This window comes from Artemia franciscana, chromosome 7, assembly GCF_032884065.1.
Source record: "Artemia franciscana chromosome 7, ASM3288406v1, whole genome shotgun sequence".
NCBI classification, from domain to species: domain Eukaryota; kingdom Metazoa; phylum Arthropoda; class Branchiopoda; order Anostraca; family Artemiidae; genus Artemia; species Artemia franciscana.
The window spans coordinates 58843041-58858922 of NC_088869.1; the positions used below are offsets into that span (position 1 = coordinate 58843041).

General features: G+C 34.1%; 1 protein-coding gene and 1 long non-coding RNA gene across 2 annotated transcripts in view; one reads left to right on the forward strand and one right to left on the reverse strand.

Annotated features, from left to right (window-relative positions):
• Positions 1-621: 621 nt before the first annotated feature.
• Positions 622-15882, reverse strand: part of LOC136029539 (uncharacterized) — a 59221-nt gene continuing 43960 nt past the window's right edge. Inside the window, exons 5-6 of the mRNA XM_065708010.1 lie at positions 6676-6912; positions 622-776 (exon numbers count right to left, since the gene is read on the reverse strand). Coding sequence (XP_065564082.1) covers positions 742-776; positions 6676-6912 — 272 coding nt within the window. The 3' untranslated portion in view covers positions 622-741. The remainder of the gene's footprint in view (positions 777-6675; positions 6913-15882) is intronic.
• LOC136029541 (uncharacterized) overlaps positions 10324-15882 on the forward strand; it is a 59345-nt gene continuing 53786 nt past the window's right edge. The window contains exon 1 of the long non-coding RNA XR_010618064.1: positions 10324-12824. This is a non-coding gene — a long non-coding RNA (uncharacterized LOC136029541). The remainder of the gene's footprint in view (positions 12825-15882) is intronic.

The window sequence follows — 15882 nt, forward strand, 5'->3', positions numbered from 1 at the left end:
ATTTTTTATGACGGGGTGGTTTTTCAACTTACTATTTTTTTAATCAATATTTTATACCATTTTAAATTCAACAGATTGATTAGAACTTTAACCCTCACCAGGTTTTATATCAAATTTACGACCATTTCCACTGCCTACCTACGACACGTAGTTGTCGAGGTTTCCTTTAATTGCGGGTATTTAATTGTTCGCAAGTTTATCAAAGCAACCTATTATAAGCCCCCGCCCTTCACGAAAATCCGATCCGCCTCTGGTCAGAAGTCCATTTCATAATCAATTCACCTGAAGTATTCTATATTTAGCATTTTAACCATAAGCTTAAAAGATAGCTTTCTTAAAAAATATATCTTCAATAGTAGTGTCCCCATCTGTAGCTAGGTGTACCTGCAAAGTGATGGAATATATAGTAGAAATTCAATTTAATATTTGGCTAGAAATATATATATATATATATATATATATATATATATATATATATATATATATATATATATATATATATATATATATATATATATATATATATTTTTTATGCATGGCACGTATGGGCACGGACATAAAATCTACAAAAAAAGTTTCCTTGAACATCTCAATAGATGCGAATAATCCATGTTATGCTCATAAAATGAAAAGGGCTTTTATTTCTTATTCAATCATACATACATTTAAATGTTATAAGTCAATCATTCTTAGATATAAATTGTTAAATTTTCCAGGCAGTTTTCTTGAAAAAATATATCTTCAATAGTAGCGTCTCCATCTGTAGCTAGGTGTACCTGCAAAGTGATGGAATATTAACATATAGTAGCGATTCACTTAAATATTTAGTTGGAAATTCATTATATATATATATATATATATATATATATATATATATATATATATATATATATATATATATATATATATATATAATAAATAAATATATATATATATATATATATATATATATATATATATATATATATATATATATATAATAAGTTGTCTGTGTGTGGATCTGTGGATCAGGTGACGTCACCTGAAAAAACTGGATCAGGTGACGTCAAAACTGAAAAAACTAAAAAAAGGCAAAAACTACAAAAAAAACTAAAAACTAATAAAAAAAATAAAAAAGCTAAAAAACTAAAAAAACTAAAAAAAGGCAAAAACTACAAAAAAAACTAAAAACTAATAAAAAAGCTAAAAAACTAAAAAAACTAAAAAAAAGGCAAAAACTACAAAAAAACTAAATTTAATAAAAAAATAAAAAAGCTAAAAAACTAAAAAAACTAAAAAAAGGTTAAAAAACTAAAAACTAAAAAAAACTAAAAAAAAGGAAAAAACTGAAAAATAAGCTAAAATAAAGGTAAAAAACAATAAAAAACTAAAAAAAAAACTGAAAAAACTAAAAAAGGCAAAAACTACAAAAAAGACTAAAAACTAATAAAAAAAAGTAAAAAAGCTAAAAAACTAAAAAAAAACTAAAAAAACTAAAAAAAGGTAAAAAACTAAAAAAAAATAAAAATAAAAAAAAAATAAAAATAAAGGAAAAAACTGAAAAATAAGCTAAAATAAAAGTAAAAACCAATAAAAAACTAAAAAGAAAAAAAGGAAAAAACTAAAAAAAATTTTCATCTAAAAAACTAAAAAAAACTAGAAAAGGTAAAAACTAAAAGAACTAAAAAAGAAAAAAATAAATGACGACACTCAAAGAGAAAGCGACCAGGACAAAAGGAATGTTCGATTAGCAATCAACAAAGCACCGGGACACAGGGAGTATAAATGACGACCAGGACATAAGTAAAAAAAAAACTAACAAAACTAAAAAGAAGGTAAAAACTACAAAAAATCTAAAAAGAAAAAAACTAAAAAAAGACAAAAACTACAAAAAAAAACTAAAAACTAATAAAAAAGCTAAAAAACTAAAAAAACTAAAAAAAGGCAAAAACTACAAAAAAAACTAAAAACTAATAAAAAAAATAAAAAAGCTAAAAAACTAAAAAAACTAAAAAAACTAAAAAAAGGTAAAAAACTAAAAAAACTAAAAACTAAAAAAAAACTAAAAAAAAGGAAAAAACTGAAAAATAAGCTAAAATAAAGGTAAAAACCAATAAAAAACTAAAAAAAAACTGAAAAAACTAAAAAAAGGCAAAAACTACAAAAAAAACTAAAAACTAATAAAAAAAGTAAAAAAGCTAAACAACTAAAAAAAATAAAAAAAATAAAAAAAGGTAAAAAAACTAAAAAAAATAAAAAATAAAAAAAAGGAAAAAACTGAAAAATAAGCTAAAATAAAGGTAAAAACCAATAAAAAACTAAAAAGAAAAAAAGGAAAAAACTAAAAAAAATTTTCATCTAAAAAACTAAAAAAAACTAAAAAAGGTAAAAACTAAAAGAACTAAAAAATAAAAAAATAAATGACGACAATCAAAGAGAAAGCGACCAGGACAAAAGGAATGTTCGATTAGCAATCAACAAAGCACCGGGACACAGGGAGTATAAATGACGACCAGGACATAAGTAAAAAAAAAAACTAACAAAACTAAAAAGAAGGTAAAAACTACAAAAAAACTAAAAAGAAAAAAACTAAAAAAAGACAAAAACTACAAAAAAAACTAAAAACTAATAAAAAAGCTAAAAAACTAAAAAAACTAAAAAAAGGCAAAAACTACAAAAAAAACTAAAAACTAATAAAAAAAATAAAAAAGCTAAAAAACTAAAAAACTAAAAAAACTAAAAAAAGGTAAAAAACTAAAAAAACTAAAAACTAAAAAAAAAATAAAAAAAGGAAAAAACTGAAAAATAAGCTAAAATAAAGGTAAAAACCAATAAAAAACTAAAAAAAAAATTGAAAAAACTAAAAAAAGGCAAAAACTACAAAAAAAAATAAAAACTAATAAAAAAAGTAAAAAAGCTAAAAAACTAAAAAAAATAAAAAAAATAAAAAAAGGTAAAAAACTAAAAAAATAAAAAATAAAAAAAAAACTAAAAAAAAGGAAAAAACTGAAAAATAAGCTAAACTAAAGGTAAAAACCAATAAAAAACTAAAAAGAAAAAAAGGAAAAAACTAAAAAAATTTTCATCTAAAAAACTAAAAAAAACTAAAAAAGGTAAAAACTAAAAGAACTAAAAAAGAAAAAAATAAATGACGACACTCAAAGAGAAAGCGACCAGGACAAAAGGAATGTTCGATTAGCAATCAACAAAGCACCGGGACACAGGGAGTATAAATGACGACCAGGACATAAGTAAAAAAAAAACTAACAAAACTAAAAAGAAGGTAAAAACTACAAAAAAACTAAAAAGAAAAAAAAACTAAAAACTAATAAAAAAACTAAAAAATCTAAAAATCTAAATAAACTAAAAAAGAAAAAAAAAGGAAAAAAATAATGGAGAAAAACAAAACTAAAAAACGAATGTATATACAGACCGGGACACCGGGATACAAATGACGACCGGGACACAGGGAATATAAATGACGACCGGGACACAGGGACACAACTACAACGGGGACACCGGGGGAAATAGGGGGATATAAATGACGACCGGGACAGGGAATGGTCGATTAGCAATCACCATCAACAAAGCTCAAGGGCAATCATTAGAATCATGAGGTATAGATCTGAATACAGATTGTTTTCCCATGGACCATTATATGTTGCATGTTCAAGAGTCGGTAAACCTGACAATCTATTTATATGCAAAGACAATGGGACAGCAAAGAATGTTGTATATTCGCAAGTTTTACGTAGTTAAAACCATATATATATATATATATATATATATATATATATATATATATATATATATGTATCTATCTATATTCACAGGTGGGACATAGGGACACAACTACAATGGCAGGTAACTATTAGGGCGCGTAACGACTTACGCGCGCGGGGGGGCTTGGGGGGGCGCGAAGCGCCCCCACCAACTAGGTGTTGGGGTGGCACGAAGCGCCACCCCAACAGCTAGTATATTTATATATGTATAGTGTTAATATACATATATACATATTCGAGGATTGGCTGGGTATAAAAGGTTGGACGTATTTCGGTGTTGTAAGTTTTTTTTTTTTTGGGGGGGGGGTCTCCACTCTGTCGTAAGCCCTCTTCCTCCGTACCTATCCCCGGAAAGGGAACCCTGCCTCCGTGTCCTCATAGCGGTATCGGGGTAAATTCCACGAGGTTTTCTAATCAGATAGGTACCTGCATATGTGTGCTGCTGGATGACCTTGAATATTTGCACCTCTCAAGGAAATTATAGCCTAGTCACCAAAAAGTGTTGCACAGGATTTTATTTAACGGATATTTCTTCTGGGTTTTCATTACTTAAGTGGGGTTTTTCGGCTGAATGGCCTCTTCCTATTAATGTTTTTAACATTGTCTGCCTCCTTTTTAGTATAATATTTGATGGCTTTGATGTATCACTAGCTGGAATAGTGAACAAGATGGGCCCGGGGTTGCAAAAACCTTCCATTCAATCGTAAGCCCCTAAAACCTCTTGAGTGTTCTGTTCCAAGCTAACCTAAGCGGTTTTTTTAGATTTGAGAAGTTATTAGTCCCTGATTTGTACCAGCAGAACCCATTGCTTTTCTTGAGCCCACAACAATTTCAATGGTTTAAATGCCCTGAAAAATAGCGACAAGGAGCGTTACGACGTTGAAAGACAATTATAGCATTGACGTTTTGACGGCCTTATTCAGGTCTTGAACTAGGCTTGTTAGGATTTTCAGAAACTCATCTCTTAGGGTTAGGAAATATGAAAATAGGTGCTTACTTTTTGGAAGGATGGCTTAAAAAGGCAGGGAGTAGGAGATATGATGACTAAGTATGTAATTTTACACGCAGTTACAGGAACAAATAAAAACATCAAGTAGGAATATGGTATTTTTACTAGGAAAGTCTACTGCCCAGGTTGGAACAAAGAGGGGTAGGTAGTATCCTAGCTAAGGTAAATTTGGTATAGGGACGGAAAATAGCCATGGTAATAGCAATTGCAATTTTGATGACAAATAATCTATTTATAACCAATACAATGCAAACCCTCACTTAGAATGATACTCACATGGTGGTAAGATGTCCAACCTTATTGATTATATCATGGTAAATCGAAAACTTGGAGAATCGAGCATACTTCGAGCATATATGAATGCCGTTACTGGTGTTAAAAGCTAAGATCACCATTTAGTAGTGCCAAAAGTTAGTTTAAAGCTGAAATCTAAGATAGGCAATTACGATTTCGTTTATTTATTACATTGATAGATCCAAGAATGTCAATTTTAGAGGAAAATTTCATGAACAGTAAGATATGAAATTAGGAACTTTCGAATTTTCCACTGCAGGAACTTTTTGGAATCATTTTAGAAAACGTGTTATGAAATAGAAGATGTCCAGTGAGAGGAAGAAGAATCAAAGCACTAGGAGTACTAGAATTCACGCTTTAAGCTGGGTGTTGAGAAAGTTTGGTGGAACAGATAAGGGATTTGTTCAAGGAATTTTTAGGAGATGGACCCTACAAAAATAAAAAGGAGAGTAAGAGAAGTAAGGAGGACAGTAAAGTTTTATTAATATGATTCGAAGTAGAATCATAGATAAAATTGTTGAGTACATGGGTTATACAGCAGGGTGGAATACTAATAGGATAGTGTATTGGCATATTAAGAAAAATGAAAGGAGTTGTCAATCTGGACTTGTCCGAATCAAAGATGGGAATTGGGTGTCAGTGATGGAGAAAATGTCAAAGAAGCTTAGGCAGAAGATCTTGAGAATGTCTTAAACCAGGATTTGATTTGTAGAGAATGGTTTAAAATAGAAGAAAAAAATCGACAGTTGAAAGTGAAGGAAGAAAATTTTTGGGAGGAGTACTAAACAGGCGGTACTAACAGTACTAGTACTAACATTACTAAACTGACGGTAAAAATATGAGGCCTTAGGAGCTAATTGTGTGATTATTGAGTTTTATAAATGTGGGGGTTGTGCAGTTAGGGAAAAGGTGTTAAAGATAACGAATATTATTTTTGAAAACTGGGAAATTCTTAGTGATTTTAAGCAAAAATATAATTAAATCTTTTATAGTACGATAAGAGTGATTGAGGTAACTATAGTGGCATTAACTTAACTTTTGTAGTAAGTAGGTAGGATCTAGAGCAAAATCTTGGGGGAGGGGCAATGTGACAAGGGCACCAATGATTGACCCAATTGACAAATCTATTTTTAAACAAGACTGAAAAAAAAATAAAAAAAGAATGAGAGTGGCAAAAAAGATCTTGGGGGAGGGTCGGGGTCCTCCCCTTGGATCCGCCACTGGTAGTTAGCAATTATTTTGACTTATCTAACTTATTAGACTATGAGATGCTGTAGATAAAGTTGTAAGAGAAGAACACTGTGGTCTTAGGAAAAATTTAGTGTTAAGCTTGCTTAAAAGTGATGCTTGAGGCTTTTTGGAATGTCCAAATATATTTGTAAAAAAAATAACAAAACAACGATAATAATTTTATCTAAAGATATCGGTTTAAACAAAAAGAACATGAGTGGCTCTTTTCATAAGGATGTCTCTTATTATCCTTGTCTTTGAGATTCTTAGAGGGGGAAAGGAAATATTCTTTTACATATCAAATATTTGTCTTGAAGTTAAGAATTTTCTTCTTAAATAAATATAGCTATAAATATATCAAATAAAAATAGCTCTACGTACCGTGATAATAGCGGAACGGATGTGTGCTCCAAACATACGTTTTCTTGTGCGGTGACAAATAGCTTGACCTTATATATGAAGAAGGCTGCCACCACCACCTTTCAACTGGTCTCAATTGTGGGTATCTGTACCACCAAGGGTCACGTATATGATAAGGCGTATATTCATTGTCGAAGAGATCTGGGCGCCAAAGACGATTGGCCAATCCACGCCCGTAATCTTGGAAAAGAGGCCTCTCTAATTTGTGAAAAAGAAGTAGAATTGATATTATTAAAAAGCTACAGTCAAAAGCCAAATTCAAATAGCATGAGTTTCTTCGAAAAGGCCAAGTTCAGATCTTAGGATTGTTGGTTCAATTTCGTAGTCAGGTTTTTTTTTCCCCCATTGGTGAAAAGTGAAATACTGAAAGATATTCAAAGTTGCAATTTTGGAGTAAATAATCGATATTAAAACATTTCATGCAAGCAGATGGACAAATAATCTGGTCAAATGGGGGGGATATCCTTTCTCTTTAGAAATGAGTGTTTTCAGAGTTATCGTTTTGATAAGCCCTGTTCTGTCTCATGACCGAAGCCCTGTTCTGTCTCATGACCGAAGAATTGGTTTGGAACTTTCAGGCAAGGTTGTATTCAGGGGAGGGGGATTACTGGTTTTGAACCCTCACCCCACGAAATTTTTGTGCGGCTTTCAAAGAAATTAAAAAAAGGCCCATAAACAAATTTTTAACACGCTTATTAGCTTTTTGTAAGACACCCCCGAAAAAAAAATCCCCGCCCCAAACAAAAATCCGGAGTAAGTCCATGCTTTCAGGTATGCTTTTAGTGGGAGGGGGGAGGCAAAGTGATTTTGCATTTTTTGTTGATTTATTAATTTTTCTCTCGTCCTCACAAAAGATTATGCGCTACAATTTTTCGTATTACAAAATTTGCTCAATTTTCTTCGAAACACTTAATTGAATGTCTTCAAGCCACGCTTAGATTTGGTGTATTGAAAATAAATAACAAAAATGTACAAAATTTTTAAAATCTCTTAAAACTTTTAAGAATCTTGACAGCACACAGTAAATCATAGGCAGTGCTAGGTAAAGAGTGGTGTAGGTACAGTGTATTATTTTTTTTAGACTAGGGCACTTCCTATCGAAGAAGTTGTCGTAGAAACTTCGAAAAGGACTCATTCAATTGGAGTGCCCTTTTAATAGTCAAAGGTGATTGGAGGGCAGTCAACTCCCCTCCCACAAACACATTCAATCAAAATTTAAAATAGCCATTTTGTGCAGTGCAGTTAAAACGTCCGGAAATAATGTCTACGAGGATGACACCCTACCCCCAAGACCCTCAGGGCAAGTGTTGTAAGTTATGCCCTGGGGCCATATAATGTTTTGATAGAAAGAGTTGCCGTATGCAGTTTGGAGGGGGCTCATCGGATTGGTAATCGAAAGTTCTAGTGTCTTTTTTAAGATTCAAAGCGATCGAAGGGCAGATAACACCCCCCCACACACTTCGTATTTTCTCGAATTGCATCTGATAGACATTTTGTGATGGTTTATTTGTTGTCGTAAAAACTTCGAATAGGACTCATTCGATTGGAAATTGATGGGGCTTGTGCCTATGTTAATAGTTGAAAGTGATTGGGGGACAGCCAATCACTGTGTAGTTAAAGTGTAGGGTAGTTGAGTGTAGCTAAACACAGGTCTGAAAACTATATCTTTGCAGATGACAACCTCCCACAGCCCTTAGGGCAAGGGTCGAAAGTTATGCCCTCGGGGCGTGTAAGGTTTTTACATAAATGTTGGTCGTATGAAAATTGGAGGGGGCTCATTGGATTGGTAATCAGAAGCTCTAGCTCCCTTTTTAAGATTTAAAGTGATCGGAGGTCTGGTACCCCACCCCCTAACCCTTGCATTTTCACGAATTGTCTCTGACAGAAACTTCGAGATAGCTATTTGTTGTCATTGAAACTTCGAAAATGGCTCAATCAACTGAAAATTGAAAGGACTAGTGCCCTTTTTGAGAGTCCGAAGTGATTGGAGGGCAACAACCCCCCGTCCACGCCCATCAGTTCCGAAAATACATCTATTCAAAATTATTAAGATAGCCATTTTGTTCAGTGCAATTCGAAGATCTAGAAATTGTGTCTTTGAGGATGTGTCTTTGAGCAAAATTTGAGAAACTAATTTGTTCAAAAATAGTCCAAAGATCATGTAAAAAGGCCTTTGAGGTTGACAGAATCCCCCAGAGTCTGGGGGAAAGGTTGTAAGTTATGCCCCAGGGGCATTTAAGGTTTTTATGGTGTGGTCTTAGGATTTTAAATAAGGCTCATTTGATTGTAAATGTGTGGTTCTAGTTCCCTTTTAAGAGTAAAACATGATGGAGAGCAACTATCCCCCCCCGTGGCATCCTCTTTTCCCAAAACACATTCAATTGAAATTTCTAGATAGTGGTTTTGTTACCAGTAGTCCAAAAATCACATAACACTGTTCTTGGGGTGGACACAATCTCCCAGAACTCATGGGCAATGGTTTTAGGTTATGCCCCGGGGCATATAAGGTTTTTATGGAACGTGTGGTCTTATAACCTTTGGATCGGATGGAGTCCATTTGGTTGGAAGTCGGAAGTTTTAGTGCCCTTTTTAAGAGTCAAAAATGAATGGAGGGCAATCAGTCCCCTCTCTAACCTATCATTCCTCAAAACACATCCGATCGAACTTTCTAGAGTGCCATTTTGTTCAGCATTGTTGAAAGGTCCAGTAATTATGTCTTTTGAGATGTCAACCTTCCCACAGTCCTCAGAAAAAGGACTGTAAGTTAGGCAGTTCGTTCATTGGTTACACAGAGTGTATATTATTGGGAAAGGTATGCCTGTTGGAAATTTACTTTCCAAAAAGATAAGGGTATTCAGGTGAGCATTTCAGAGAATGTAGAGGGAAGTATTGAACTAAATCAAAGTAGTTTTTGTGTATATGGGTTGTTAAAAAGATGTAACACAGGAATAACTGACTATATTAACTTGCGAAATTCCAGAAATGATAAGGAAGATGATCAAAAAATCGGCATGATACTAATACTACTACAACTAGCACCACTTTAGCTATCGCTGTGCATTCATGCAGTGTGGTTCTCTGCTGTGAATTAAAAAAAAAACTTTTTTTTAGATGAAAGTAAGGAGCGACATTAAAACTTAAAACGAACAGAAATTACTCCGTATATGAAAGGGGCTTTTCCTCCTCGACGCACCGCTCTTTACGCTAAAGTTTTTTACTGTTTCAAAAAGTAGAGTTGCGACAAAGAATCGAACTTTGCGCAAGGAGCGGGGTGTCAAGGAGGAAAAGCCCCTTTCATATACGGAGTAATTTCTGTTCGTTTTAAGTTTTAATGTCGCTCCTTACTTTCATTTCAAAAAACTTGTTTTTTTATTTAATTTCTGAACGTTTTTGAATTAATGCAATGTCTGATTTTGGCTCTCCGTACATAAATTATTTAAATGAAATTTGCATATTAATTCTTTTTTTGGCTAAATGGCTTTCTCTTAGTTTTGATCAGACGATTTTAGGAAATAAGGGGTGGGGAAGGAGGCCTAATTGCCCTCCAGTTTTTCGGTTTCTTAAAAAGGCAACTAGAAGTTTTAATTTTTAACGAACGTTTTTATTAGTAAGAAATATACGTAACTTAAGAATTAACTTACGTAACAAACTTTTATACTCTTATATTTTTGATTATATATATGAGGGGGTTTGTCCCCTCGTTAATACCTCGCTCTTCACAATAAATCTTAAGTTTTGTCCCAATTCTTTAAGAATGACCCCTGAATCAGAAAGGCCGTAGAATAAATGATTGAAATTACTAAACATAATTTAGCATAAGGAGCGAAGTATTTATCTCCTCTTAAATACCTTGCTCTTTATGCTAAAGTATTTTTAGAACCCTCATATGCGTAATAATCTCTGTTCGTCTTAAGTTTTAATGCTTCTCCTTACTTTCAATTGAAAAAACTTTTAAATGTTTATATTTTCATTGTTTTTTTTTTTAATAGTAATGCTAGAAAATCCTGCGCCCTTTTCATTGAATTTCTCTTCCCCCATGAAATATTCCTCCAAGGAAATATCCTCCCATATAGCCCCCTTCCCTGAACCCCACAACTAAACCAAAAAAATCCCCCTGAAAACGTCGGTACACTTCCCAATAACCATTACTGTATGTAAACATTGGTCAAAGTTTGATACTAGCATCCACTCCCCTAGGGACTGTGGGGGGGAGTCATCCCCAATGACATAGTTATAATATTTTTCGACTATGTGGAACAAAATGGCTGTCTCAAAATTTTGATCCGTTGACTTTGGGAAAAAAATAAGCGTGGGAGGGGGCCTAGGTGCCCTCCAATTTTTTTGAGTCACTTAAAAAGGGCACTAGAACTTTTCATTTCCGTTAGAATGAACCCTCTTGCAAAACTTTAGGACCACTTGGTCGATACGATGGCCCCTGGAAAAAAAACAAACAAAGAAACGAACAAATAAACACGCATCCGTGATTTGTTTTCTGGCAAAAAAATACGAAATCCCACATTTTTGTAGATTGGACCTTGAAATTTTATCTATAGGGTTCTCTGATACGCTGAATTCGATGTTGTGATTTTCGTTAAGATCTTATGACTTTTAGGGGGTGTTTCCCCCTATTTTTCAAAATAAGGCAAAATTCTCAGGCTCGTAACTTGATGACAAAGACTAAATTTGATGAAACTTGTATATTTAAAATCAGCATAAAAATACGATTCTTTTGATATATCTTTTAGCATCGAAATTCCGTTTTTTAGAGTTTCGTTTACTATTGAGCCGGGTCACTCCTTACTACAGTTCGTTACCGCGAACTGTTTGATTGAATTTGCTATAGCCACGCCCCTAGGATACAAACAAGTCACAGTGTTTTTCACTGAGAACAACCTCGATCAAATAGGATTTTAAATTTGCTTTTGATGAAAGCGGGCCCCAGTAATAACTGTTTTTATTACAAAAGACGACCCTTGCGAGTAAGTTTTACTCGATGATGTTTTAGTATATTAGATAGACAAAGCGGTATTATCGCCAGAAATCAGTAATGGCAATGACAAAAGAGCATTTTGACCGGTGGATGGTTGAAACGTTAGAGTTAGTTTCGAAGTTACAGACTGAAAATAAACTACTCAGAGCAGAAAATAAATTGCTCAAAACTGAGCTCGTCCAAAGACTTGTACTTTGCAAACAGAAGTATATGCAAGAAAAAATAACATCCTTATACACGGAATTGAAGCTTCGCAAGGTTCGAAAAATCTTCAGCAGACTGTAGTCTCATTTTTGTGGCTAAGCTTGGAATAAATAACGTTGACCAAATACATATGACTGCCGTTTATCGTATCTCAAAGAAATCTAGTCAACCAGAACCAGAGAGTGGTCTGAGCCTCCGAAGTGGGACGCAGACAAACAAAGTTGTAGAGCCTATTTTTGGAAGCCTAGATGGCTTCAACCGGTTGTTTATTATGAAGGAGTTTGAAAAACTTAAGAAGACAGGGCTCAGTATATCGACAAACTTACTGGCGGAGCTTGGTAAAAGAAGAAAGGAACTTTTGTCATTAGGGTACAAGCTAAAAACATCTAAAGTCACAGCTGAGAAAGTTACAGAAACTCGTCTTGTTCGAGGCATCAGAGTGTGATTGGATGTTAAAAAGTCTAAAAATTCACACTGGGCGAAGTATCTAGATGACTGCTTTGACCCAGTTAAACTGTCAACTATTCAGCCTGAGGAATAAAACTCAGAGTAATAAGTCTTTGTGTTCCTCTCTTTCATAAGTTTTGTCAGTATAGGGTGATTGTCTATTGATTAGTTTTTTATGCTGATTGTCCCCCATCCTTGCCAGCCTCAGAAGTTGATTAAGTTCTCGAACCTTCCTTGATTTGTCATATATTTTATATTCCTCTCCTTTATAGTAGTTGTCAATATTAATTGATTGCCACTTGCTTACATTTTTCTGTTTAAAATGTGTATTTCAGTTTTTTCCAATTTATTCTATTTTCTTTGTTCTGTTTTTCTTTTTCAGAGTTCAAAAAAGCTCCTACGGGTGTGTGTATTTCTCATGACTTTTGCTTTACTCCAAGATATGTCCTTGTCCCCTGGAAATTATTAGGTAAGTATTGACTTCCTATTGCTCATCCCAGGGGCTAATCACCTCTTCATTGCCACAAAATTATAACCGGTTAAAACAATTAGAGAATTCTTTTTTGGATTTGGAGAAAATTTTTGATGAAAAAATAAACAATGAAGATGACTTGCCGTTATCTAGTGAAAGTAAATTTCCTAAAAGTAAATAATTCGATTTAATAGATTTGACAAAGGGGCGCTCTGACTCTCAGTTCTCTCTGCTTCCACTTAACTGTCAAGGACTATGTTCATCGTTTCTTGAATTAAATTCAATGTGCCAACAAGTGCAACCAGACATAATAGGATTATATGAGATATTCCTTACGGGACAAACAGATAGCTTCCGAGATATCCCAGGCCACAGATCAAAGTTTCTACATAGGAAAGAAGCTCGCAGAGGAGGATTGGCTACTTATGCGAGGAATGAATATGCTTTGCATATTAACAACCAACTGAGCCGGAATGTGGAAGGCATTTTTGAATCACTTTTTCTTGAGCTATTTGTGCCTTCTAAGAAAAAAGTTATTGATTGGAGAAATATATCGCTCGCCATCAGGTTCTGTTTCTGCTTTTATGTACAGACTAATCCAGATTTTAAAGCTAATAGGATACCAGAACCAAGATGTGATCATCATGGGTGATTTTGACATTAATCTAGCCTTTCCTCTAACAAACAGCTAAATGGATCTTCTCTCTATTATGTCAGGATCTAATCTTTACCCTTCAACTACGAATATTTTTTCTACATTATCTCCGGCGATGGCATCAGTCATCACTAGCGACATATCTGATCACTTTCCTATCCACACTATCTTCAACACAGCGAGAATGTCAACTCCGCTCATAAGGACTAACCAGGATCTACAATTAATTAATATTATAGAAGAGAAGCTTAAACTGTTAAAAGGAGAGTTAAGAAAGAGTTTCGTGAGACAGTATCCTAGCAAAAGAAGATGTGAAAGAAGGTTTTGAAATTTTCCACAATGTGTTTATAGCTGCATATAAAACATGCTGTTTTACAGAGAAACCAAGAAACCGTGGAAGAAAAAATACACCAATATGTCCATGGATTACTGAAAGCTTACTCATGTGCACAAATAAGAAAAATAAGTTATGGGTAAATTACAGGAGCCACCCAAACCGAGAAAACCCAGAGAGATATGAGACGTATAAGAAATGCCTTCATTCAGTTCTGAGGAAAGCAAAAAAAGATTATGTGAATAATAAACTATCGCAAATTGGAAAAGATGAACGAAAAGTCTGGAAGGTCATTAATTTGGTTTGGCGACCAAATGATAAGAGAGCAGATTTGCCTTCCAGGGTTTCGTCAACGGAGAGGCTGTTACAGAACCCACTCAGGTCGTAAAATAACTCTGACAAATAAGCTGAAATAGGAGGAATTACAGCTAATTGTACGAGAAGTCCCCAGAAAAGTTACAAGCATTACTTTGGCTCAGCATGCACCAAATCAATGGCAATAATTTCAGTGGCATCAACTGAAGTAGAGCTAATTGTAAAGACCATGAAAGGCGCATCAGCATCTGGATTTGACCGGATACATACGAAAGCCATGAAGGCAGTCCTACCTTCTATCCTAGAGCCATTAACTTATTTGGTACTTGACTCGGGTCTTGACTCAGGTCTTCTACCAGCTGCTATATTGATTGACATCAAAAAAGCGCTTGACAGTATAGATCATACAATCTCACTGGGAAAGCTGGAGCATATTGGAGTGAGAGGGATAGCCCTGCAATTGTTTGAACCTTACTTTCGAAATAGGTGCATCTACATTTGTGACGACCCGAGGAACGACAACTACTTTGAAATTCGGTGTGCCTCAAGGATCGATCATCGGTCCTCTTTTGTTATTAGTCCATGTAAATGACCTAACTCGTGTCCTCAACCTGAACCTTAAAGTTCCAAAATGCTGTAACCTATGCTTTGATCAAACATATGAGGACATTAGGAACGAGCAAGATGAACTTATAGCATCCGCCGACGACACTACAATGACCTGCTGCGGATTCGACATGTCTTCACTCCATTGGAAGCTTGAAAACATCTAAGAAGAGGCCTACCTGTCGATGGATGCCAACAAACTTGTCATTTATGTCGAAGAATCTTGCATCCAATTATTTTCTAGGGTAGGAACCCTTCACCTGGAAATAACAGGAATTGTGACGTCTCGTTGAAAGGCTCAACGAACAGCGAATGGATGTGCAAAATATATAGGAGTAATAGTGGATGAAAACCTTTGCTTCCTTCCCCATATCCATCTTGTAGAACTAAAGCTTTCAAGGAACCTGAGTATCATGAAGAAACGGAAGCACACATTCCCACGCAAAACAGTTACCCTTCTCTACAATGCGCTCATCAAACCCCACTTACAGCATTGCGCAATGGTATGGCAGTAGACGTTCAAATCCAATCTAAAAAAACTGGATTTCATCCAAAAGAATGCCTTGAGGACCGTCAAACACACAGAAGATTATCTTTCGCTGAAATCGCTGATTGAGCTTTCCTGCTTGTTTTTTGCTTTCAGATTCTTCTCCGGCTTACTTCCACCGCCTTTTTGGAATCTATTCCATTTGGTAGCCAAACAGCATCTTCCAATTACAAGACTATCCACACAGGCCCATATTCGACATACGCCCACAGTGAGATCGGATATTTCGCCTGACATAGTCTGAGCTAAGGCTTATAATGCCCTTCCACTTAAACTGAGAGGTAGGAGCTCCCTTGGTTCTTTCAAAAATAGAATAAAAAATACCTTGTTTTGAAATAGGTTAAATTGAATAATGAATGTAAATGGTTAAGAGAATTTAGTCAAACTTTAAGGAATAATTATTAGTATATGTCAGTTAAACTGACAATCCACGGTCATTTGTTTGTTTTTGTTTCAGTAAAGAGTTGTTTTTTTTTTCTAAGTTTCTTAAATTAATATCTTAAAGAGACTTATTTTATAAATGCTAATCGTTCAAGGAAAAAACAGGTTACATGTAGCAGGTTGATACAATTCAATTCAATTCGTTTATTAACAAAAA